The sequence below is a fragment of the Ambystoma mexicanum genome, chromosome 12 (assembly GCF_040938575.1).
Source record: "Ambystoma mexicanum isolate Mex_15411 chromosome 12, UKY_AmexF1_1, whole genome shotgun sequence".
NCBI classification, from domain to species: domain Eukaryota; kingdom Metazoa; phylum Chordata; class Amphibia; order Caudata; family Ambystomatidae; genus Ambystoma; species Ambystoma mexicanum.
The window spans coordinates 411,627,904-411,655,187 of record NC_090936.1 but is presented as its reverse complement, the minus strand read 5'-3'; the positions used below and the strand labels follow the sequence as shown (position 1 = coordinate 411,655,187).

The window sequence follows — 27,284 nt, the reverse complement described above, 5'->3', positions numbered from 1 at the left end:
TTAACTACCCCAACTACCTTCCCGCCCCCCTTCGCAACATTTGCCCAGCTCCATATTCAGTGCTCATCCCTGCGTCTCATCCCTATCCCAGGCTCTAGTGCCGGTATTCGGGGTGAGGCAGGGGGATACATTACTGCTAGTATCCCAACTAATCTAGTATGTGGTATAGGCTAATTCCTCCTTGTGCGGTCCTCGTGGGGCTCACCCCTAGTGGTACCTGCTTGTTAACCGTTCCTGTAACAGCGTTTGTCTTTCCTTTTTTTACCAACATGCTTAATCATGCCTTGTAGGCGTATGTCTGCATAATTACATATTGGTTAAGCGTTCCTCTCCCGTTTGTCATTCTCACCTCTCGGCTGTTCATCTGCCTCGTCCATCAGGTTCGCTGCATCCATCCATTTACTCTGTTCTTCTGGAGTCTCAAAGAAGATAGTTCGGCTTTTGTATAGGACTTTCAATTTGGCCGGGTACAGCAACATGTACTTGATCACATCCCACAACCTCCCCTTGACTGCCGTATAGTTAATTCTCTGTTTTTGCACCAGGAATGTATGCTGTGATGGTAATCGATGCTCTTCGGATCGTGCCACCCTTGCGAAAAAGTTTGAGGATTTTCTCTCTATTTTATAGTTGAGTATCTTGGATATTATTGGCCATGGTTGAGCTCAGGTCGGTGGCCGTCTTGTCATAGCTGTTGCGCTCCCTACACCGTGAAGCCCTGCGCAAGGGCCCCGGGCCTATTTCCTGCAGCAGCATAGTCTCAATGAAGTACGTTGGGTTTGCACTCTCCTCTCCTTCCGGGAACACAATAATTCGCACATTTTTCCTCCTGGCTCGTCCTTCTGTTTCCTCCGCTCTTCTCCAGGATCCGTATTTGTTGTTGCAACACAAAGACTTCCTTGTCCTTGGTATTCTCGTTGCACGTATTCCTATTCGTTTGCAACTCCTTTTCCAACGCTCCTCTGCGTTCCGCCAACGACCTCACATCTTGCCTCAGGAGGTTTACCTCAATACTGATCTCGCCTATCTTGTATTCCAGTGAGGACTTTAAAGCTGCTATGGCTTCCAAAATGTTCTGGTCTCTGCTCACGGGGGCTTCTGAACCTTGGTTCTCTTGGATTGTCGTCTTCATGCTTTCCAATGCTTGAGCAGGCTTAGCAAACGTGTCTATGGAGGATTGTTTTCCTTTGCTTTTGTTGGCTTTAGATGACATGACTGCCTTGAACAGTGTCACTGCGCTCTTCGACTTCTCAGAGGACCTGAGCACTATCTCCCCCTCAGTGATTAGTTCTCTCTGTTCGGGCATGTTTCATGCTTCTTCTCTGATTAGTGTCCTTCGTGCCTCATGCGGTGGTCGTTGGCAGGTACTAAAACACTTTGTCATTTGTTTGCTGCCCCTGTATCTTGGTATGAGTGCTGGAGCTTACACTCCTTGCCCTCATTACATCGTCGACAATATATCCCTTTCTCTTTTTTGTCTTGTGGTGGAGCCTGTGGTATAGTTCTGTCTGTTCCTGCACCACTTAATCGTCTACTCGCCCAGTTCCTGGACCATTATTCTTCATTTCTGCACCACTCGGTCCGAGTCCCCGTTGGATAATATAACACTGTGGCCAGGAGACTGCCACTCCTCTCCAAGCATTGTAAGATCCTGTGGTCATGCAATTGCTCGTCTCCCCCTTTCCGCAGTGTCCCGGGCAGCAGGCAATTCAGTTTGCTGTGCAGTTGCACCTCGTTTGAGTCAAGAATCTTTGTCGGTCCAGATCTTCAACCGTGCTAGCACTTTACAGTGTCTACCATCGTACTCTGACATGCACACTTGAGTTATTTGCAGTGTTCAGAGTTCTCTGGCATGCACAGAGACTGTGCTCTCATAGTCTGAACTGTGGGTTCTTGTAGGTCCAAAGTCCCCTTTCCCCAGAGGGTAGGTTTACTCTCCATGGACTAATTTGCGCTCTTGTGCTTCCCGTGTGATGTGTGTAGCGGGAGTTCTGAGCTTTCGTTTGATTCGTTTCACAGTCGCATTGGTATGCTCACCGCCTATGACTGTTCTCGCCAGCAAGGCGAGATGTTGTGTTACAAAGTATCCAGTATGTTACTCCACTTTTACGTGTGGGCTCCCTCTGTATAGCCGTATTCGAACTTTCGCTTCATTCTCTCCTCTTCGTGCTAATCCCTCCTTCCGACTGCTGCCACTATATGGTTAATATCCACGGGCTAGGCCGCAGTGCCTGCGGCTAGTAGCAACCTTTTAGAGTGTCCGATTTACTTTATTCTTCCTACTAGATGCTGGGGCTTTCGTTCTTCCATTGCTTAATCAAGTCTCATGGTCCTACCCAGCGATATGTTCCATTGTAATCTGATGGCTGCATGCCTCACTCCGTTTCAGTGTCTTTTCTTTCTGATAACCTTTGCCCCATGTGCACACGGTACCCGACAGTGAAGGCCAGCAGGATACAATGTAACACCCAGCTTTCTCCCAGCTTAATCCTCTCCTCAGGAGTTTGTTTCTCAACCGCTGCAGTGCCCCCTGCCTTCTTGCCACTACTGCCTCTTTGCTACTGTGTTCCCGATCCTCGCAGCCCTAAGCCGCTGCCGCACTCTTGACGATAATTTGTGGCGTAGCTCTGCCGTGGCTCCAACCATTATATTGTTTATGCTTGCCGCTCCTCCTGTCTTCATGCGGCAGTCCACTCGGGGTGTCCTGCTGTATTGTGTGCACTATTGGTCATCCGATGGTACTTCCCAGTCAGATGGGGCTCCAGCTTCACCGTGCGCACTTCGACTTCCGATAGCTTTCGTCTGCTCCGCGCAAAGCGTGGGCATCATTGATCCTCTGTCCCATTGTAGTGAGCATGCTAGCTTCTCTCCGACCTCACTGTGGACCGCTGGTTAGTCCGAGATCCAGTCACATGTCCTCTTATCGCTGGCTGCCAACTCTCTGTGCGAATTGCACACACTTATGCTTTCCTTTGTCCTGTTGCACCGGCCATCTTATTTTGCTCCTTCCTCACTGGATACCATGTTTCCATCAGCATATTCTCAATCATCTCTGCATCTCCAGACCCCAGATTGCACCTTGTGCTGCTCCACCGCTTTGTCACTGGTCTTCTGTTAATATGCAGAACTGCACATTGCTGCTGCTGTTATGTTAAAGGATCATTCCAGATCGGCAGGAGTTATGAATAAACCCTTCCTACAGCATGGCCTCTTAGACATGCCCCCCCCTCTAACCCGTCTTCAGGATATGGGGCCTCCCACAAGTGTCTTTGCTTCAGAGTACACCACCAAATGTCACCTTTTTGCTTCATGGGTGAGACAGGTGTTCAACTCCCTGGGGAAATGCATTCCAAATCAGCTGGGACAATCTCAGTTGTTAGAACTTCCTGTCGTTTCCACTGCTTGAGATTGATTTGCAAGTTCAGGGCATCAGTGGACTACATAAGGATTCTAATAGCTGGTATTAAGACCTATAACAGCTGACCAATCAAGGCCCCACTTCGTTGATTCATTCGCAATGGTTCCTCACTCAGCAACGAGGGGTGTGAGGGGGGCAGTAGTCCATCCAGAGCTGGATCATAGAGCCTTGCCATCATGGCTCCTGATCAACTAAAGCTCGGGCTGCTAGAGTTATCACCCAGCAATTTGTACATTATTCAGTGTGCAAGAGAAGTGTCCACTCCAGCGCATGAGCAAGTGGGCCTGTTTTTGTTATTGGGCAGAGGATAAAGGGATGAATCCCCGGACATGTCCTGTAAACGATGTGCTGTCATTCGCAGCGCATCTGGCCCAGTCAGAGGTTCAGATGAACCACATGTCGCACATATTTAGTGGCAATGAATGCCTACAAGAATTTGGAGAATTAAACTTTCCCTGCAGAAAATCCTGTAGTCCAAACCCACTTAAAAGATCTTTCAAGGTTGTTCCCACCAGTGCACCGATCTTATCCAGTCTGCGATTTTAAACATGATTTTAATCTTACAGCACAAGCCCTTTGAGCCTATGGCATCCATAGATTCTAAATGGGTCACGCTCACAGCAGTCTCATTGCTAGCATTGACGTCCGTGTGCAAAATAAGTGAGATTCGGGCTCTTTCAGCATTTGAGCCATTCAGTTTTCCACAGGGATAGGGTGGTCCTCAGAACTCACCCCAAGTTCCTGCCTAAAGTGGGCTCCCCGGTTCACATGAATCAAGAGATATGCTTACCAGTCTTGTTTCCTAATCTGCAGTCTGAGGCGGAAAAAGCCCTTCACTATCTCTTTCTACGGAAGGTACTTAAATTCTACTACTCGCATACAAGGTACACGGTCAATCAGAAAATCCGAAGCTCTGATTGTAACTTGTAGAGGGCGGTTTGCCAGGCTCACAAGCGTTGATGGTGTCTAAAGTGCAAAAGGAGGAGGTCCCGAAGGGGATGCATGCGGTAGGGGCAAAAGCAACGGCAGTGGCTTTCCAAAGCGGCAGAATGGGCAATCCTGTCTTTCTGCAAACACTGTGCCTTGGACACCAACTCCAGAGCAGATGCAGCATTTGGGCAAGCTGTTCTAAAGAACCCGTTTGCCTCTAACGAGACGCACAGCGCCTCCTCCCAATTCTAAAACTAGGGTGGAATCACCCTTACAGGATGGAGCAACAGGGACGGGGCAAATGAGTAATAAAATGGTACTCACCATAGTGACACAAGTGCGCCTAATCCAAAGTCACCTTCCATCCCCTGCATATGGACTACGGATTTCATATCTAGGCCCTAGCGCCTGACGTTTAAGAAGGGCACTGAGGAGAGGCGCTGGACGGTGTGAATAGGCAGGCGTGTCCACACCTGTGCCTCGTTGCACTACAGTAAATTTCAAAGGGAAAGTTCATATTTTTTGCTGCCAAAGGTTTCGGTACCGTCTCTGTATGGGCATGCCTTTACAGTATGGAGGAAAGGGGACTTTGGACTAAGTACTTTAGTCACTACAGTGAATAACTTTTTTTTATAATTCACTGTATGTTTTTCATCTGTTGCATTTGCACAATTGCAATGTAGACTGGTTTTGGCCATGAATTTAAGAAGGGTGCACAACTGGTGATGCCTTACAGCCTTCCTAGTTTTCAAGGAAAGCTGTAAAGCCATTGATTAACTTACCTTGGCCTTCTGCCACTACTATCTGGGTATTTGTCCCTAGATACCTGCGTCTGAATAGAACGCACAATCCATTCAATTGAATTGATTTTCGCTTTGATATCATAGAAACTTCCACTCTGAATGCAATTCTATAGGACCATGAAAGAAATAAAAGCTTTTTGACTCCTGAGGTAGGGGATTACACCTTACTGTTACATGGGTATGTCTCTCTGCCTGTATTGAGTTTGCCCCCTGACCCAAACTGATCTCTGCATCTGATGTATGTCAATTCTCAATTCTCGGTTGTCTTTTGCCCCACTGGCTAGTTCAGTGGCGTGCAACCGTTTTTTTTTTCTCCAAATAAAACACTTTTTTACAACGGACTTGCTTGCTATCTGAAAAAACATGGGTTCCTCATTGCGGACATTGTTATCAGTTCCAGAATGAATTACACAAGTCTTGTGTGCAGGCTTTTCTTTTTGTCTGATGACTAATAACAGAGGATTATCTGATAGGCATACTGTTAAAAAATAATCATGCATCGAATGCCTGAAGATCAGACGTTTCAGTTAAGTATCGCAATGGCCCGTTTGGCCTTTAAATGTATCATTTGGCACTTTGCTTACCTGTCAGAAACGATTGCTAGTTACCTACCAGCTCACTATTTAAATCTCCAAATGGGTGTTACTCCTGCCATTCTCCCTCTTAAAATGTCCTCCAGAGGGGATGATGTTTTGTGGTCCCGGATCCAAGACCTGGAATGCTTAGCGCCGCTATATCTGACAGGCCAGTTCCCTTTCCTCCTTGAGAAATCGTCAGAAATAGTTCTGAATCACTAAGCAATTTAGTGATCAGCACCCAGAGATTTCCCAATAACCCCCCTCAATCAACCACTGTACCCCGTCTTATTGTTTCCCTATCTCGTTGTACAAAAATCTATTGAGTTGTTTTTCATCGTATGCAGTGTTCATAACGGAAACAATGACTCACTTTTTAACGATACCTAGATAACGACAAAAAGTCATTTTTTTGTTGTAAAAGTATATATGGGATGTGGGGGTAGTTGGGGGGAGGGTAAAAAGGCAGAAACGGGCGGCTTGGGGGGGTGGAGGCCCCCCCCCCCAAATAAAAGAATATATAAAAAATGTATGTCGTTATTTAGGTTGTCGTTGTGAAGACATGGAGCCATTTAAAGTAATGTTACTGCAAACAAATACAAAACAGAGCCACGGTTCACTTTAAATATTTGCATGTGTGTGCAATAAGTGCTTTTCCTCTAGATGGGAAATTGGGACTCACTTAAGATAACTAGCACTTATCTGTTTAACCTCAGCACTCTGAAGCAGCCTGAGAGTAGTGCAAAGCACTATAAAATAAAGCAATATAGCATAACTAACCAGCAAATTAGCGGCGTATTCTCAGATATATCATTATCTGCAGAGGGCAAATAACCCTCCAACCCAAACCCAAATTAGTTGGTATCCAGAAATATGTTTTGAGAATATTGGTTTAATTTTATGAAACTCTACATATACTGTTTCAGAGATATATTTGCAGGTCTAGTAAATTCTTATTTGCCTCTTAGTTTTCACAAGCATATAATAAACCTTTGTCTTGTTATATAGGTGACCGGAGTATAATACACTACAATAATGAAATTACATTGGCCACAATCACCTGTTATTTTTCTTCTTTTAATATCATGGGATAACTTGGTAATTTATTTTAATGTGAGTGAAATAGTTGTGTGATTATATTTGAAGTAGGTGGTAAGCATCACTAAATGGCCATGCCGTTCTTTTATTGGTGGTCCCAGAAAAAGAGGTCGGGGCTTAAAACTAAGCATGAGCTAGGTATTGACACAAATGATATTTGAATGGCAAGCTGGTTGGATGGAGTGCAAAAGCACACACTAATGCTCATACATGGTCTGTGCGTGCATGAAGGAACCTGGCTTTAGACATTTTCAAAGTGACGTCCTTTTCTGCATTAAATTCTCATCCAAACTTAGAAGACGATATCACAAAAATGACATTGCACATTCTCTCGCGCCCGAGGGGAAGCAATGGTGTTCCCAAGTTGTGGGACTGATTTCCGACCATTCTATCACTAGTGTCGATCCATTGAAAATAATGTTACTTTCTTCCGCTTAGTCTTTCCACTTACTACTACCATTTATTTGCCAACAATTATGCACAGCAGCCTTCCCCTGGGTACTCATTTTTTTTTTTTTAAACTTAAGGGTGTGGTGTTGGTGAACCGGCCTTGAAAGACCCATACAGAACACTGCTTTTTTAAAAAACATTTCACTGGATTTACATATTTCCGGGTGGACTAGCAAGTACATACTAAATTTAAAGATATCTACCCTCCTTCCCATCCTAACATCCATAACCCTTTAAGCCGCTTTGATTCCTGATATTATAACTAGTGTAGGGTCCTTTCAAACTATGAAATAATCTGGCTACAGTGCTGTTTTCTTGTAGGTCAACGCAGGACTGGAAATATAGTGCCCTTTTTCTGCCTTTCTTTCTGTAATAGTTCACCTATAAATATGGCTTAATGTTATTTTTGTCCCGATTTGGAAGAATACGTCTTTCACTGTTCTGAGAACCGTGCCAATTTACAGAACTCCAGACAGAAAACAAAATGCTCAAGGCATAAATGATGAACAATAGGTTGTATGTTGGCTAATGTTTCTTTTTTTTCCTTGCAGATTATCAACGACTTATGACCGTAGCAGAAGTTATCACCACACTCTTGTTCCCTTTCCAGTGGCAGCATGTGTATGTTCCTATTCTTCCCGCCTCCCTCCTGCATTTTCTTGATGCTCCAGTTCCCTACATGATGGGCCTTCAGTCCAAAGAAGGAACGGACCGCTCTAAATTGGAGCTTCCCCAGGAGGTAAACGGTGGCTGTAGTTGAGAATGCAATTCAAAAGCTTCCAATGTAGTTTGATCAGTGCAGTCAAATTGAGACTCTAATAAATGGGAACTGTATGTTTTTGTCAGTTCTCTGGAACAAAACGGGAAGACGGAGGCTGTGGGGAGTTTTACTATCTTGCTGTTTTTGGTGTGTTAATGTTTGGAATACAAAGTCCATTAATCCAATTTGATGGGGACTCAGACTCCTCCTTAGTACTTGTCTTCAATGATTACAATGTTAAATGCAAAATTGTTTTTCAGATGTACGTGTTTACCTTTGGGCTTTTTGAAAGTAATCCATTATGTAAAGCAAATGTTGTGTGGTAAAATGCTATATTAACATTTCTGAATAGATTTTTAGGTATTGAACTAATATTGTACAAAGAACCATCTTTATTTACAACAAAGAAATGTTATGTCTTAAGAAAATTGTACACAAGAACGTAGAGCACTAACTTGGCTCCCCCACCCATAAAGTCAATCAGAAGAAATGAATGTTTATGTGAAAATGATATGGACATCTTAAGCACCAAAATGGTTGCTACCAAATGTATCTTGGAGGATCCGAAGGGTGCAATTCACAGAAGCGTTTTATAATGGCAAAACTCAATTGGAAAACTTTCTGGCAATAAAGTGCAGGATTTCATTGATACAGAAGGACCACTATCCTAAGCCTACATCTCCCTTTGTGACAACAGGAAAATCTATGCAAATTGGCATTGTCTCCATGTATCCTGAGGCAACAGCTCCATCTAGCAGTGACAACAGGCGAAGCTACTGCATCGGATAAATATACACCTGGCTTTTTATTATATTGTTAAATGCTTTGAAGCCTCACTGCAGTTTTCAACAGAGCAATTAAGTGCTGTTCCAGATGTCCCAACAGACCAAGACTACTGTACTGGAGTTCAAGGTTATTTTATTTGATTTCAACAATGAGCAACTTGAGGAGATTTTGGGTAGGCTGGCAAGAGCGGTACATGTGGCTCCCTCAACCTTCCTCTGGGCTCCCTTTACCCTAGCCCAGACGTCCCTAATCCCCACAATGTCCCTGATGTTACACTAATGTATGGTAATCCTTGCTGTCAGCCTTTCTGAACTGATTAGGATAACATAATGGCCATGGCTTTCTCTGACTGCCACCTGGAATTTTCTAAGTAACTATCCAGCTCCTGTTGCTGGCGAACCTTCTCTCTCCCTCCCCTTTTTCCTCTCTCCTTTTCTTCGCTCCTTTTTTCCCCCCCTTCTTTTATTCTCGCTCCTTCCCCCCCCTTTTTCTCTCAATCACTATTGCTTTCTCCCTCTCCTCCTCTCTCTCCTTTTCCTTCTCCCTCTCCTTTTCTCCTTCTCTCCCTCTCCTTTTTTCCTTCTCTCCTTCTCCTTTTTTCCTTCTCTCTCCCTTTTCCCTCCCTCAATCTTACCCCCTCACTCGTCTGATCTCCTCACCTATACTCTTCTCCTCTTACCTCTCTCCCCCGAATCTCAACATGCCGTCTTCTCTGTATACTGATCTTTTATCTCACTTTGCTCCTGACTACTAACACTTTCCTCTTCCTGCTCTCCACCCACACCACTGTTGCCGCCTTCACTCTACCACCACCCTACTGTCGCACTCTCCCTCTGACACTTATGCCATTTTCCAGGATCCCCATCACTCTCGCTCGGCTCCTTCCCCTCCCCATCACCTTCTCTCTATTTTTCCCTGATGCATTTCTCCCCTTCACCACAACTCTCTCTCTCTTACACACAATACTTTACCTGCACTATTTGACCCCACCGCCACAATGTCTTCATCACTTCTCTCCCCTAGCCTCTCTTCACCGCCTGGTGTCTCGGTCTACCAACATGCCCCGTCATGGGTTCCATTGGTTTCTGCTGTGTGATGAAGCCTGTGGAGTCATCACTGATCCCTAGCCTTATATTTCCTACCATGTGGCCAGGGGATGCAGCTGCTACCTGATCCTGACCCTGGGGGTGGTGATATGGGGGAGGAACACATGGGAGGACATAGCTGTCGGGTAGATGTGGTGACTCCATCAGGGGAAACGCAGTATTCTTCCTTTTTTATAAATGAGGACCTCTTTATTCCTAAATCCCTGATGGCATGCTGTCACTATACAAATTCCTCCAGTTACACAATAAACTTTTCTTGACAACCATTCTGGAATAAATACCATTCATGCCTCATATGTAAATAAAACACAAATTGCATCTTCTATACCTGGAGGTGATGTACTAGGTAACAATATCCTTAGAAATCCTGTTAATCCTATGGACTCCAACTCCCATAGTGCCTCAAGTACTGAGACGAAGAGGAAGGAGGAGTTAATGTGGATTGAAAGAAACCCTAAGAACAAAGTACAGACTAGTTGTTGCAAAGTGAATCGGCTGCACAAGACATTTAAAAATGTTTTTTATTGGCAATCAGAAGTTGGAGAGAGGAGGCCCGGCTTGGGTGAAGCGAGAGGCAGAACCATAGGTGAAGGCAGACGCGAGGGAGCAGACTGTGTTGAAGCCTGTGTTGAAGCAGGCAGGTACTCCCAAACTGCTGCTTATCCGAAATTTGCACAGCAGTGTCGAGAGACCCAGAAGAGCCTGACAGGCTCCAAGGAAAAGTCATGAGGGGACCGGAATCAGAGGAGCTATGCAGGGCATGGTCGAACCTAAAAGCAGCCACTTTACCGCTTTGTGAGTACAAGACCATTGGAAGAGCTGAAAGCAGATCTGCCAAGTGGGGGACAGCATTCTTGCATCAATACTTTGCTGCGGAGATGTGCAGGAGGTCGGAAAGACCATGAGACACTGGTGAGTTGGCCCAGAGACGGCGGGAATCCCGGGGCATACCGACAAGCACACGGACAATTGAAAGTGCATTTTGAAGATCGACCAAGTAAATTAGACGGACCACATTTGCACAATTCCTCATGCCTGAAATGTCAATATGGTGAAGCTGGAGCAAATGTGATTACAAGTAGATGAATGTTAAGAAGCTGATAGACCAGATTTGAGAAGTTCCTATGGGGAACGTTGGAGCAAGCATTGCCATGAGCAAGTAACTACTGGTGAAGAATTAAGAAACAGAACTTGAACAGGTCTACGTATGAGCAACGTTCATATGGGGAAGCGTGGGACAATTTAAAGGCAGAGTCAATGACATATAGACCATACAGGAGTGCAACTCTAATATACTAGGACATAGAGAACATTGAAAGAAGACCTGATGTATGGGATGTATTAGGCAGTGAGCCTTTTGGGGTAAAGATACCTGGCAGGAGAGTAGACCAGGGGAATCGGAGGAAACTAGTGAAGAATACCTGTTAAGGGAGTATGCCAGGAAGTCTTGAAGCAGCTCTTTAAAAGAGACACTTTGCCATCTGTGAAGCAGTTGTGTAAAAGACACTTTAGCTAACCTTGAGAAAATGTTACATGGAAGAGACTTTTTCTACTGCTCTTAACGAACCACTGTTTGCACAGAGCTTTCTCAACATTGTTCCTGAAACAATCCAGGCGAAGGGAATCGTTCCCTGGATGCAAGAATTGTTTTGTTGGATTTTCATGCATAATTTTTGCACCCGTTTTGCTGAGTTTAAAGTAAAGACATTTACCTTTCACCTTTTTTGTTCATTTTTAGTGTGAGAATCAGATACGTTTTGGACACTAGGACCGTTTGCCCAAGTTGGACGACGAGACACAGACTGATCCCTAGTTTTGATTTCATAGGCATGGAAACGCTTTAGGATTGGGACGGAAAGCTCTTTATCCGAACGTTTTAAATTTAATAATGTCTTATGTTGAAAACATTACTTCGAATGGATTGTGTCCTCCCACGTATTCCTCATCTTAGATATATCCTTACCTTCAGCTTTACTGCTTCTGAATTTTTTTTCTCTCTCTCTCCACCAGAGGGCGCTCCTCTCGAGGTTGCGGCATCGATGTCCCTTGACGGCATCTGTCGAGCACCGACGTCTTCCGCTGTATAAATGCCTAGCGCACGCCCGTTGGCTTCAGTTCCGTTTTTCCGTTAGCTTCGCTTCGGATCGTTACAAACGACGCTTCACTCTTTAGTGAAGAAATAGGTCGTCTTCATCAAAAACCTTCCACACCGAAGACGGGATTTAAAACATTTCTAAAATGTGGAAAGAAAAGGTCTTTAACCGATCCACACAAAAATTGCCTCTGGTGCCTCGGTTCGGACCACCGAATTGAAGACTGCGGTTCGTGCCAGTCAATGACCCATAGGGCTTTAAAAGAACGTAGAGGTAAACTGGCGATGGGGGAGGGTTTGTCAAAGTCTACTTGGAAGGGGAAAGACTCGGCCGAGTCTTCGGTAAAACATTATAAAAAATATAGATCAAGAAGGAGATCCGGGAAGTCGTCGTCTTTGTCCTCTAAAAAGACAAAGAAAAGACGGCACCTATCTCCCTCTCCCTCTTCTTCCTATGGCTGAGCTGAAGCAGAAGGTGGGCCAGTTAGGAGAGAGGACGGACATTCTAGAAAAGGGCCTGCAGGAAGTGAGCAAGGAGGTCAATGTGAATAGTGAGGCGATCGAAAGACTGGACACTGCAACAAGGAATTTGGAGCTGAGGATGAATGATTTGGAGAACAGGTCCAGGAGAGTCAACATTCAGCTGAAATAGCTTCTGGAAGCAATTCAGGACAGAGACTTAAAGGACACGCTGCAAAGCATCTTTGCGGGGCTGCTTGACAATTCCCTCCGGAATCCATTGAGTTGGATAGGATCCACAGAGTGGGTCGCATCAATAAAGGAGCAAATGCTAGACCAAGGGATGTCCTGGCGGCCTTTGCCAGATATGGTCTGAAGGAGACAGTCTTGAAAGAAGTTAGGCAGAGGGAACCTCTCAGCCATGACAGCCACAGGATAGAACTATACCAAGATTTGGCCAACAGCACCTTGGTGAAGAGACGGCAAATGAACCCTATCCTGACATTCCTCAGAGCCAAGGGGATCAAGTATAAATGGACCTTCCCCCTTCGGCCTCCTCTTTGATTGGCAGGGAGTACAAAAGAGGATAACCTCTACGGAAGAAGGGGCGAATCTGCTGCAATTGGATATGGATCAATTAGAGTCTGGGGGAGGGTGGAAAGATCACCAGGGGCAGTTCACCGCCAGAAGCTTGAGGATTGGGAATGGTCTACTCTAGGGGAAAAAAAGGAGGAGGAAACCTGCTCCGAGAGGTCCCCCTGAAAGGGGGAGGGCGGAGAAAAACAAAACTGAGCGGGGGATGCGGCCAACAGATCCAACTCCTGATGATAAAGTTCTGATTTTAATGGGTGGTGGGCCCAGAAGCAATCTTTAGGGCATGGGGTGATGAGGAGCAAACATCCTGGAGTGGGTAAGAGAGGAGGTGACCCTAGAGAGTTCGAGGGGAGGGGAGAAACCCCAGTTGGGGGATAGGGAGGAGTTATGGGCTTGGGGGTTTGGGGGGCAGTTGGGGGCGATACTCTCCAGGGATCAAGAGGGGCGGCAACATGGTTCAAAAGGGGGGAGGACGAGAGGTCTTGGGCTGGGCGTGAGGGGCAGTGGGCCAAATGAAGACAAGCTCCAAGATAAGTAGCACTAGGCATAGGTAATTACACTGGGCTTAGAAATAAACTAGGTAATTCAAGTGGATAACCCATAACGTGAGGGGGCTCAACTCTTCCCTAAGTAGGAATAAACTGGAGAGATTTACGAGGAAGGAGTGGCCGGATATATTGGGCCTGGAGGAAACACATTTGCTACTCAGGGACCAAAGAAGGTTGAGGCTTAGGGGCTTTGATCAAATCTTTCAAGCTTCAGCGACCACGAAAACGGCTGGTGTAGCTTTGGCGTTTAAAAATTCAGTGCACTTTAGGGAAGAGTGTACGGTCAGGGACAAGGGGGGCAGATACATTATAGTGAGGGGCACGTGTCTGGATACTGTATATACCATCGCGGTTATATATGCCCCAAATGTATGGCAGGAAGTATTCCTGAAACAATCTCTCAATCCTAGGCGAAATGGCAAGGTGCCCGGTGGTCTTAATGGGTGACTTTAATTTAGCTTGGCACGGGGCTCGGGATAGATCCGGGGAGAGGGTGATGGGTCCGGAGAGAGCAGCTTCGGCGGGTCTACGGGAAAGAATGGTGGGGTTAGGTTTGAAGGATGTTTGGAGGGAATTAAGGGGGGGGCGAGGAGGGATATACGTTCCTCTCGGGTGTTCATGGTACTCAATCCAGGATAGATTATATATGGGTAGCGGCGACCCTCCTGGGACGGGTAAAAGTAGGCCCCTAGGCCATAGGGGGATATGGAGTTGGAAGTACCCGGCAGCCCTCATGAGACCCAGTGCTCAGGGAGGAAGTTGAAGGTAAAATGAAGAAATGTATGGATGAGAACAAGAGGTGGGATACACCTGAGGATATAAGGTGGGATGCGTTCAAAGCCACAATTCGAGGCGAGCTTATAGCGACCAAGGTCAACCGAGATAGGCAAATGGGGGAACTAGAAAGGCAGTTAGAGGGGGAGGTGGAAGCCGCTTGACAAAAAGCAGCGATAATGCTGAATAGAGCCTCTTTGAGGGAGTACAGGAGAGCGGAGGGGCAGCTCCGAACTAAAAAGGCGGAAGAGGCCCTGCTATCCATACGACAAAAATGTTATGCAAAGGCGAACAAGTCGGACACCCTCCGGGCTCACCTTCTGAGAGGAGAAGCAGCAAAAAAAGTTATAGGGGCACTTCGGTCAGAGGCGGGAGAAAGGTAGATGCATAATGAGGATATCAGGAACATCTAGCTGCTTTTTATGAGAAGCTCTACATCTCACAGCATCCTACGGCTCAATCCCAAGAAGAGTTTTTGGGGAAAGTTACTTTAAGCAGAATCGGTGAGGAATCCCAAGAAGTTTAAAGCCAAGAGATCACGGAGGAGGAGGTGAGAAGGGTGATATCAAATCTCCCTCCAGGAAAAGCCCCAGGCCCTGATGAGTATACGGGGGCATTTTATAAAACGTTCGCTGGTTTCCTTATTACACATTTGACCCATCTATTTAATACGTTCAAAACCACGGGACGTATGACCGCTTCTATGGAGGAGGCCAAAATGACCCTGATCCTAAAACCTCATAAGGACCCAATGGAACGGTCGTCATACAGGCCGATTGCATTGATCAATGTGGATGCGAAAATCTATACAAAGATTTTGGCCAATAGACTTGAGGGACTGCTCTCGGAGTTAATCCACCGGGACCAGTCCGGGTTCATTAGGGGTAGACCGACATCGGATAACATAAGGCGAGTGGCCCACCTGGTGGAAAAAACACAGAAAACGAACACTCCTGCTGTCCTTAGATGCCGAGAAGACTTTTCACCGCGTGGAGTGGTCGTATCTGTTTAGCACCATGGAAGGGATGGGGCTGGGAGGGGACTTTTTGAAAATGGCAAAAGCTAACTACCAGGAGCCAAAAAATTCGGATTATGGTTAACGGGTCTCTCGCACGCTCCTTTGGTCTGAGTAGGGGCACAAAACAAGGCTGCCCCCTCTCCCCGTTGCTCTACACCATATACCCGGAGCCACTCTGGCATTCGATACGGGACGAGGATGGGGTGCAGGGCAATCCCTTTGGGGGACAACAGCACAAGGTCACGGCTTTTGACGATGACATGCTGCTCTCGGTTATTAACCCGGTAGAATCCATTGGGGTCAGTACGAAGTTAATTGAGGAATTTGTCGAGGCTTCAGGCTTAGTATCAACATGGGAAAGTCAGAGCTACTGGGCCTATCCCTGGGGAGGGAGGTAAGCACTATGCTTAAAACTGAGACCCCATTTGTCTGGTCCCCGGGGGGAATTAAATACCTGGGAATTCGTATCACCTCTACGCTCAAGAGCTGGTACGCGGCGAACTACCTCCCCCTCCTGGAAGGGATCAGAAAGGACCTCCAGACATAGCGGTCCCTTCGCATATCTTGGTTGGGGCGTATTGCCGCAATTAAAATGTTCACACTGCCACGTCTGCTCTACTTTTTTCAAGCCATCCCGCAGCCTGTCCCAGAGAATTTTTTTGGGGCGCTTCAATCCTTGACGAAGGAGTTTGTATGGGATGGGAAACGGGCTAGACTCAGCAGACGCTTGTTAGAGACTTCCAGAAGGGGGGGGGGGATTGGCCCTTCCCAATTTCAGACGATATTACGAAGCAACACAGCTGTGGGTTATTAGGAAGTGGTTGCGGGAGGGGGAGGGGCAATTATGGGTTGGAATGGACAGGGCGGTCACTAAATACAAACTAGTGGAGGTACTATGGTTGAGGAAGGACATTAGGCCTAAACGTATGTATGAAAGTTCTATTACAGGCTTAATGGCAAATAACTGGGATAGACTGGTTAGAACGCGGGAAATTACATCATTCCCGTCCCCTTTTACACCGATATTTAACAAAGCTGGATTCACCCCCAGAACTGAGATGGGAGCATTCACGAAATGGGAGGAGGGGGTTGTAGGAGAGTTCGGGACATGTTCCAGAAGGGTGAGATCCTATCATTCAGAGTGCAAGGAACTCTTTGGGATTGGGGAATGGGAAAGACTCGGGTATGCCCAGTTACGACACTGGCTGCTACACCCGCCAAACAAACGAAGAGCAACTAGGGAGGTTAGCCCCTTCGAGAAATGTTTACTCATGATTGATGGGGGCAGGGGTCTAATCTCCAACCTATATATATTTTTTTATTTTTTATTGATCTAGTTGAATTAAATCAACTTTTCAATATACAAAACTTTACAATTAAAACAATCAAGGTTGAAAGAAAACTAAAAGTAAGAATAACACAGTTGATAAACAATCAAAAACAAAATAACGGAGGCCACCAGGGGGCGCAGGCAACATGGCCGCCTGAGCTAAGAGCTCCGTACCCAGCCCCGGGTAATCGTTGGCAGCAAAGAAGAGTGGGGGCCCCACCCTCCTCGAGACCCCCCCACGAGATTGTGGGAACCCTCGGCCACCAACTGGGTCCAACTCCGACCCTCGTCCGTCAAGGCATCGCCGAGTTACGCCGCTCGAGGGATCAGCCGGCCCCTCCCCCCACACCCTGGAGCGGAGCTTGACCGTGGGCAGCGCAGGCCGCACCAAACCCGGAGAAGGAGGGACCCGACGCGGAGAGTGCGGAGGCAGAAGCAGAAACCCGAGGCGGGACCTGCGGCCAAGCGAGGACACAACCTGAAGCCCGGACCGGCAGTGTGGCGCGTCGGCCCGGCGCGAAAGGTGAGACCGCCCTCGGTGCACCCACGGGTCCAGAGGGGCTCCAGCCTCCGTGCCTGAGGACGCACGGGGCTCGGTGTGGGATGGCGACCCCAGTCGCCCCCATGTACACGGGAGGCCGAGAGAGAGGCAGGCGCCGCTCTGGTGCCACTCAGGACACCGCCTCTCAGGTGCCACACAGGACGCCGCCTCTCGGAGGACGAACGGGGCCCGAAGCGGGTCCGTGGCGGCCCTAGCCCCCACTGCATCAGTGAATCCCGGGGGGCCGACGCAGGAGCGCGCCCCCCCCAGTCTTGACTCTCCCCATCTGGGACAAGCGGGGCTTGAGGTTGGACTGCAGCGGCCCCCAATACATCAACGGACCGGGGGGCCGACGCTGGAGCGCTCTCTCGCCCCGGCTTTGGCTCTCCCCCCCCCCTCCCCTGATGATGGAGAGAGTGCAGAAAAGGGATGTGAACCCAGATTGACTATCAAGGTGGAACCCGGGGAGGTGAGATCTACGAAAAAGAGGCAGATACACGGAGAAATACCAGGAACCACGGACTATTGGTGGGAGGTTAATCAGACCGCTCCCCCCATACCCACCCCACCAGAACGCGACGCCGCAAGCACATTGTGGGAAGAGAGGGCACCGGAGGCACACCAGAGGACCCCACCGACACCGGACCCCCATTTTCTCTACTAGGCCACATTCCACACACACAAACTTCGGCGTGGCTACCCCCGCCGCCCGGGATCGTCGTCGGGGGAACATTCGTCCACCAGGCACCTGCCCGTCCCGCCTCCGGGGTTGCCAACTACATATTGCATCCTCCCATGATCAAAACTGTGGGCTGGATAGGTCACACCAACCACAGCCCACCGGAGTGCTCTTCCCATGAGCTGGAGGGAGAGCCTCGCCAAATACCAATTTGTGGCTTCTGAGGGCGAGATGGCGGCGGGGTGCGCCTCTACCCCTCCCCCCGACCTGGGGGCTATACAGAACAATATCCAGATAATCCTAGAGGAGATTCGCGGGATGAGAACGGACATGGGGGCCAAATTGGCGGATCTTACCACCAAAGTCACCACCCTTGAGGATCGGATGGAGGGGGTCGAAAATAATCAGCTCTCCACGGCGCTTCTTGAGACCCAAATGGAGGTCAGATTCCTGGATATGCAACGGCGGGAGGAAGAACTTCGGTTTAAAGTAGACGACATGGAAAATAGAGAAAGAAGGAACAACCTACGCATTTTTGGGCTGGCGGAATCTGAGGGCGAGACTACACAAGGTCTGGAGGGCAAAGTGCTGGACATTATAAGGATTGCCCTGGGTGAGGATGCTGGAGGCGAGATCAAATTTGATAGGGTTCATCGGGCGGGCGGAGGGGGCAGGGGCCCGCGCTCGGTGCTGACTAGATTGCATCACTACAGAGACAAAGCCAAGATCCTAGAGAAAGCGAAGAATTTAGGCAACATCCAATACGGGGACTCTAGGGTGTCCATATTTCAAGACCTTTCAGCCCTCACCCTACTAATGAGGAAGAAATGTGGCACCCTCACAAGATGGCTACAGGGGAAGGGGGTCAGATACCGCTGGGGCCACCCCTTTAGTTTATCGTTTGAATGGCAGGGAGAGAAGTACCATCTGATCTCGGAGGAAGACATCCAGAGGGCCACAGACGACCTACTTGGCGACATCCCCGCTCCCTCTGGAGGTAGAGTGGGCGGCACCCAGGACCTCCCTAGGGGCCCGGTCGGCCCGGGAAAGCTCAGCGGCAAGTCCAAGGTCAAGGGTACTCGTAAATTCCAGAAAACAAGGCACCCATCAACGGCTTCCGAGGACCACACGAACTCATGACTATAGCACTCTCTCGGGGGTTGAGGATCGCTATGGAGGTTCCTGTGTTCTAGGCTCTGGCAGAGCTGGAAATTGAGGCCTGGCCTCACGGGCCAGGGTCGGGCGCCACGCCGGCGTGAGTTTTAGCCCGCCAGGTTGAGGGGCGGGAAGCAGTTTGATGCAATGTTAATGGTTTTGTTGTGGTTTTCCCGGTATGGGGCTGAGTTTAAACCTTGAGGTGGGTGTGGGGGCCGGGGGGCTCTTTGGCTCCCGCGCTGACTACCCCCACCGAGGTAATGGTTTGGGTCGATATAGATGGAAAAACAAGAGTTGGGGATCCCTAATATAAGCAATACCCGGGGCTGGGGTAAGAGTCCTTGGTGGTTCGTTGACCAACCCCGACACCAGTTGGGGGGCGTGGACGGACGCCTTACAATGAAAGGGAAAAGGGAATGGGGGGAGGGGGTGAAAGGGGAGGATTGGGTGGGGGAGGGGTGAGCGGAACATTGGGGAAGGGAGGGGGGAATAGCCGAATTGAACTAGGGCTCGCAATGCGGAAACAGACTATAGGGAAACACTGCGACACAGGACAAACAGAGGGGGCATCCCCATACGACAATGGTTGAGGGCAAGATAGGCACACTTAATGTCAAGGGCCTTAACTCCCAGAACAAGAGATCCCTGACGAGTAACATGTTTCGCAAACAACAACTAATGGTACTCTTCCTCCAAGAAACTCACTATAGACAGGGCAAGGAATCACCCATAAGGGGAAGGGACATTGGATCTAATTATTGGGCATCCCACAGAAGCTCCAAGAAGGAGGGGGTAGGGATCCTCCTGAATAAAACATTCCATCTCTCCAATATTGTAACCAAGAAGGGCTTTGGGGGACGGTTCCTGGCAATCAAGGGCACTCATGAGGGCGAACGTATCACTTTGGCCACCCTCTATGCACCCAATTCTGGCCAGATCAGGTTCCTAACCCAAGTTATGGGGGTAATTGATGAATGGGCGGAGGGGGCCATGATCCTCGGGGGCTATTTCAATCTGGTAGTGGACCCCAAACTAGACTGGTGGATGGCCCGAGGGGTTGAACCCAAGGCGACATCCAAGGATAATATCTCATTCCAGGCTCTCCTGAGGGAACACTATTGGGAAGACGTTTGGCGGGCGGCACACCCAGAACCGGGAGGTTATACGTTTTTCTCCCCTCCACACTACACATACACCAGAATTGACCTGCTCCTGACCTCTAAGGAAGGAGGCGGGGTGGCCACGGATCCACGAGTCGAGGCGATCACCTGGTCCGATCACGAGCTCCTAGTGGCGAGCTGGTTTCTCCCCGTCTCCCCCCGATCAACCCACTGGAGGTGCAATGATGTGCTTCTCAGAGACCTAGTCTTTAGGGACTTCCTGAGAGGCGAAATGGGGGCATACTTCGAAACAAATGATAATGGGGAAACAGATTTGCCAACGGTGTGGGAGGCAGCAAAGGCTACCTTTCGCGGCCTCCTCATAGCGGAGGGAGCCAGACGTAAACGGGAAAGGGGGCTCATCGAAGCCAGGATACGGGCGGACCTTGGAAGCTTGCGGGGTAGGCTCAACCAGGGGGGGACGGACAGGGAATCCATCTTAGTGGAAATGAGCGAGAAACGTCAGGCCCTACACACGGTTCTCATAGGGGAGGTGGTTAAGAAGCTGAGATACACACGACAGAGGTATTACGAGAGGGGAGACAGGGTGGGAACGCTGCTAGCTCGCAGAGCCAGGGGATGTCGACTGGAGAGAAGGGTTGGCCCCATCAGAGGCCGGGAGGGCTCCATGCTTAATACTAAGGCAGAGGTTGTGGGCTCCTTCGCAGATTATTATAAGGCACTATACACAAAACAGGGAGGAACATCAATAGAGGAGATGCGGGCTTACTTGGAGGAAAACCCCCCGCCCCGCTTGACGGAGGCGGAACTACAGGAACTAGAGTCGGACATAACGGTTGACGAGGTGGAGGCAGCCATCAAGAGGCTGAGAGTGGGCAAGGCACCGGGGGAAGATGGCTACACAGCCGATTTTTACAAACAGTTCTCACCTTCGCTGGTGGAGCCCCTAGCCAAGCTCTTTAACCAAATCCGAAACGAGGAGACGCTCCCACCCTCCTTTCTTCAGGCCCTCATTACGGTTATCCCGAAGCCGGGAAGGGACCCGAGGGATTGTGGCTCCTACAGACCCATCTCCCTCTTAAATCTTGACGCCAAGATATTCACTAGAATCCTGGCGTCTCGCCTAGAGAAGAGCCTCCCACGATTGGTTCACCCTGACCAGGCGGGTTTCATACTTAACAGACAAGCCTCGGACAGCATACATAAAACTCTCCATGTGCTGTACTCAAGGGAGATCGGGACGAGGGAGCTCTGCTCCTGTCCCTAGACGCGGAGAAGGCCTTCGACAGGGTGAGCTGGGAATTCATGGGAGAGGTCTTGTCTGCGGTGGGGATGGGCCAGAGGTGGCTGGGCTGGATGGCGGCACTGTACTCCTCCCCAACAGCCAGGGTGGTGGTTAATGGGATGAAGTCAGAGCCTTTCCCCCTGGGGCGAGGTACAAGACAGGGATGCCCACTATCCCCCCTGATATACGCCTTGGTTATGGAACCCTGGGCAGTATCGGTACGTAACAATGAAACCATCGCAGGGGTTCGGTTGGGCGACTCCAATTGCAAGATTAGTCTGTTCGCAGATGACGTTCTCCTGTACGTTACAAAACCATCGCAGACGATCCCTCATCTATTACAGGCCCTGACGCGCTATGGTAACCTCTCCGGGTACAAGGTCAACTTAGACAAGTCTGTGGCATTCGTGGGGGGTCAGTTGCCAGAATCGGAGATGCAATATGTAGATAGCCTCCCCTTCCAACTGCAGAGGGAGGGGTTCCGGTACCTGGGAATCCAAATTCCATCCATTCCGGGTGACCTCTTTGCGCGCAATTTTACCCCACTATGGACCACTGTTAAGAGAGATATTGAGAGGTGGGCGGCGGCGGGGTTCTCATGGATGGCACGGCTCAATCTGATTAAGATGGTAATACTCCCTAAGTTTTTATTCCTCTTCCAGATGCTCCCCACCCAGGTGCCGAGGCCCTTTTTCGACTCAATGAAGCGGGTATTGCTTCAATTCCTCTGGGCGGGGAAAAAACACAGATTCTCTTACGATGTCTTGACAAGACCGAAGGAGGAGGGAGGGGTGGGGTTTCCCGATTTTGATGCATATTACAGGGCGTCCCAGCTAAGGATCCTGGTTGACCATTTTAATCCTGGGACGGAAAAGCAGTGGGTTGCTCTGGACAACAGACTTCTTGCCCCAGTCACGATCGACGAGCAGTTATGGGTCCCAAGAACATGCATTCCCAGAAGGGTACACGAACACCCAGTGTTGGGGGTTCTTTGGTCGATCTGGAAGGAGGGGAGCTACTTTAGGTGGCTTACGACCTGGCCCTCCCCGTTGAGTTGCATCTGGGCGCCACCATTCCTGGCCAAAATAGCAGAACCAGCAGCATACCAGAGTTGGTACGAGGCGGGCCTGGTTAGGACCGGCCATCTATGGGTGGGTGGATCCTTCATGCCCCTCCCCGATCTCGAGGAGGTTCTGGGTCTGGGTAGGCTGTCGCCATTTCGCTACCTTCAGCTTAAGGGAGTCCTTTCAGAACCCTCATGGGGGGACACTCTCAGGAGGGACCTTACAGATTTTGAGAAAATGATTATTTCCACCCGGGGCTCCAGAGGGGTGATAGCTCGGATGTACAGACTCCTCTTGTTCTCAATACCAAGGGACCCCCCTCCAGCACGAACGCAATGGGAAAGAGACCTTGGCGTGGCAATAGATGATAGGAGATGGACCAAGATGTGCATCCAAGCCCATCGCTCAACCACGTCCCTCCAATACAGACACCAAGCATTAAAGGTCCTACACAGATGGCATTACCCCCCCCCCCCAGAGAACATCCAGAATGCTCCCAGGCTATGACCCACACTGCTGGAAATGTCGAAATACCACTGGGGATTATATTCATATGTGGTGGTCATGCCCTAGGGTACAGATGTATTGGGGCGAGGTCCTATCCTGGATCAGGGGAGTTGATGGGATAGATAGACCCCTTTGCCCCTGGTTACTTCTCTTTGGGATTGGGGTTGGGGACGATCAGGAGGACACCCAGGGCCACATGCTTCAGGTTATGCTCGTGGCGGCCAGGTGTTGCCTGGCCCAAAAATGGAAAAATCCAAACATGCCACAGGAAAAGGAATGGGTCACCAAGGTCCGAGCGATTTATGACATGGAATTCCTTACACACGTTCTGGATGAGTCTAAAACCAGCATCGGAGAACTCTGGCTCCCATTTTTTGAAAGATATGAGCGCAGTGCATAAAGGGCCCAGTCTTCACGGGGGACCTGGTTCTGTCCTTTGAACACTGTTGAACTGTAAAGTCGGGGACTCCAAAGGCACCCATTAACTGGGACATGTTTTTTTTTTCCCCCCAATAAGGGGGTCTTAATAGGTTGAGCCCAAGGACAAGTGGCCAAAATGTGCCAATCACCTGTGTTCTGGGACTGCGCAGTGTGTTCCAAAATGTGCAATCAAGAGTCTATTTTTGATTAAACGGCTAGGGGGGTGGGGGGTGGGAGGGATAAAAGGGTTATTGGTGGGTACGCTTTCTAAAAATGTAATTTTGTTTTTTGGTGCAATGTCTGCAATAATAACCTACAAAATGTCAATAAAAACATATTTAAAAAAAAAAACAAAATAACAAGATTGAGGAAACAAACGTAATATGAGAAGTGACTTAATGGGTTAATTTTACTGCATACAGGAAATTTACCATTGCAATTTGTAACAAAACATTCGTAGTGCACAACAGTGTGGACCATCTTTGTGTGGGGTCCAGTATTCCTAAATGATTACAGTGAGTAGAAAAAAATGTCTCAGGCGTTCACAAATTGGAGCTGGACATAAGGACATTACATGGTCCAAGGTCTCCGTAACTTGGATGTTTAAACCGAATCGACAAAACTCCAAATTCAACTTAATAACATTGTTTGGCGAGAAGTTCACGGGTATGCCACAAATGAAGGCGCATCCTTAAAATTCCTGAACGTGTTTTTTTACAGGGAAACTTAAGAAGGTATGGTTCCATGAAGCCAAGGCTTTTATGTTTACATTTTTCAGGAAAGGCAGTTTTGTATTGTAAGCATTCACGTCTGGTGTTAATCCAATCATAACGATAGATTAGGTTTTTAGCTTTATCAGGGTTAGTAAGTAAAACATCAATGGTTACTTCCGATTGTGCCAAGATGGTATATATAGCGCATAACCAACATTTAACAAAGTTATGACTGGTTTTGAATATGTAGTCAGAATTTTCAGGATGTTCTCGTTGGTTGCCAATAAACATTTGCGAAATAATGCACAAACCTTCCACTGATATTGCGCATGGAAAAAAGTTAAACCTAGCTCATAGCGTAACCAATCCCCTGGAAAACATTGGGGAAGATGGAGAATCGCTTTCCTAAACTTGCCTTCAAGGTTATCTAGAACTTTTGACGACCAAGGTGGTTAGGATTCAAGACCATATAAGATACAGAGTGGCTTTCTGTTTCCAGTAAATGACAGCTGGCTTCATGGTGAAGGCACCATAACAATGTGATATAACCTTAGTCTGTGAGATGGCTGAGTCCAATTTTTGCTTTACAACATCTCAGTGGCCAGAAACTGAGGCATCACCATCGAATATCATTCCCAGGTAAATATAGTTCGGTACTGTGACCAGATTAATTTGACTGATTGTCCATTTAGATTTATTTCCGACAGATTATTCGGTTTGTAAATGACAATTTGAGTGTTGGTGGTATTGATTCGCAAATCATTCTTCTCTATATAGATGTTAAATGCATTGAGACGGTTTTGTAGACCACTCAGTTTTCGAAATCAACACCAAGTCATCGGCATACATGAGGGTCTGGATCTTAATTTTTCGTTTGGGTGAATCTGATGGTGTTGCCTCAAAGACCTGCCTTACATCATGCATAGAATAGTTGAAGATCGCAGAGGCGAGCAGACAGCCTTGTTTAAGGCCACGGGCAGTAGGCATTGCCATGGACGACAACCCTTCTAATGGCAATCTGATAAGGATCGATGTTTCACAATGTAAAGATTGGATAATTTGGAACAATGTATGAGGGCAGATGTCTCTTTTGAGCTTAGAAAACAAAAGAGGGCGAGAGATGGCATCAAACGCCGTATGAAGATCTACAAAGGCAAAGTAAATTGCCTATTTTGATGCCTGTGCTTGAAATTTGACTGCATGGAGGCAAAGCAGGTTAATGTTCGTGCTCATACCTGCTAAAAAGCCTGTCTGAAAAGGATCTCTTGTGGGTAGCACTTGTCTAGTCACAAAGGATTAATTTGGCAAAAAGCTTCCCAGGCGCGTCTAGAAGCGCAACGGGCCTATAGTTGTGGGGAAGAGTCTGGTCGCCTTTTTTATGGATGGGCACGATTATAGAGGTATTCCATGACAGAGGGATGCAACGTGAAGCAATAATCTGTTGGAATAGATCATTCAAGATTTTTGCCCACATGGGGAGATTGGATTTAAACATAGTTGCTAAGGCCATCAGGGCCCATGGCTCTGGAGGGACTAATATGCTTGATGTATTCCTCTAGAATGTTTGAAGAGCATTCTATTACCCATTTTCCCTTCGCCTCTTGTCTAGAAGCACAGTTTGAAAAACTAGGATCCGCATATAAGTTGGTATAATGTTGGATCCACTGCGCCTCGGTGACATTATGAACCTGCATTAGAGGTTGAATATGTTGGGCACACTGATTAAATGCGTCCCATGTTTCAGCTGTGTTTTTGTTTGCTATTAATTTGAGCATGTGTTCACTATCATGCTGCAGGATTTGGGCTTGATGTTGAGGCATCCAGTTAAGATATCTGCATTTTGCAGTTCTCAGCTGTTGATTCCGAGAAGGCTGGTTTAATTTACAAATTAGTTTATTTTCACGTTGGTATTAATTCTTTCTGGCTTTAACTAGAGGATTGAAAGAATGTCTATGAAAAGGCCATTGGTGACTAGTGGTTTTCCTAAGATTCTTAAAAGGGATCAAAAGGCTTGTATACTGTGTCGGGGTTAGAGACTTGTTATTAGTGATGACTAAATTAGAAAAGGCTAATATATTAGTATCAGACCAGCGAAAGCGGGATTTGGCATTGACAATAAGGTTCTGCGGAAAAAATATTTTGTTGGATGGTACACGGATCCAATTGAATTTTAATGCTAGCAGGTTGTGGTCACTGTGCACTTGAGGGATAACTTCAAAAGATTGTATATGACCACTCAAGTTAGTGTGCGTATACATGTAATCAATAATGCTACCCGTGTTTTCCCTTCGCCACGTGGCCAAGCCGGAATGTCACCTCGTATGGAGCCATTAACCATGTGGAAATTGCGTTCTAACATGGACGAGGACCAGCGTTTTACCTTGGCAATGTTGTCTTTGCCCCTGGGATGCAAGCAGTTGAGGTTAAGGTCTCCAGCAATGATTGTATCTGTGACCTCAGGGGCAACAACAAGGCCAAGAAGCCTAGTCATGCCGGCATAAAAGGCAGCATCTGTTAAACCAAGGGGGTTGCGATAGATGTTAATCAGTGCTAACACATGAGGTGGATGTAAAATGTTCACAAGCTAAAAGTAGGCAGACACAGAATCCCAAGGCAAAACAGAAATACCCTTTGACATATTGACCCCCACTAGGAGGCCCAAGGAAGGACGACCCTTGATTGTTGCAATGGCTGGCAATAATGCAATCTCATTTTTATTCCACAAAGGTGATTGTATAAGCCAAGTTTCTTGTAATGCTATGAGATCATATTCCTCAGGGAATCCGGAAATGGAAACTTGCAGATGTGAATGGCCTCGTGTCTTCCAGCTCACAATCGTAACGTGACATTCTGTAGGTTTTACTAATGGTTACGACATGTAAGGATGAGCAGGATAAGATGTTTTCGTGGTTACATCATTGTTACAAGTGTTAGGGCCTAGTTTTTGATAATTTCTTACATGCATACACGCTGGGTCTTGCGCTAATAGAAAACCCATGTTGAACTGCATTTTTGATTTCCAAATGGTATTTAAAACAATCCTCGAGGAAATCCACAG

General features: G+C 47.8%; 1 protein-coding gene across 6 annotated transcripts in view; it reads left to right on the top strand.

Annotated features, from left to right (window-relative positions):
* Positions 1-27,284, top strand: part of DENND5B (DENN domain containing 5B) — a 1,683,961-nt gene that overhangs the window by 579,726 nt on the left and 1,076,951 nt on the right. For all 6 annotated transcript variants that reach the window (XM_069628551.1, XM_069628550.1, XM_069628552.1 and 3 more), the window contains one exon: positions 7,826-8,013. In XM_069628551.1, the coding sequence (XP_069484652.1) occupies positions 7,826-8,013 (188 nt within the window). The remainder of the gene's footprint in view (positions 1-7,825; positions 8,014-27,284) is intronic.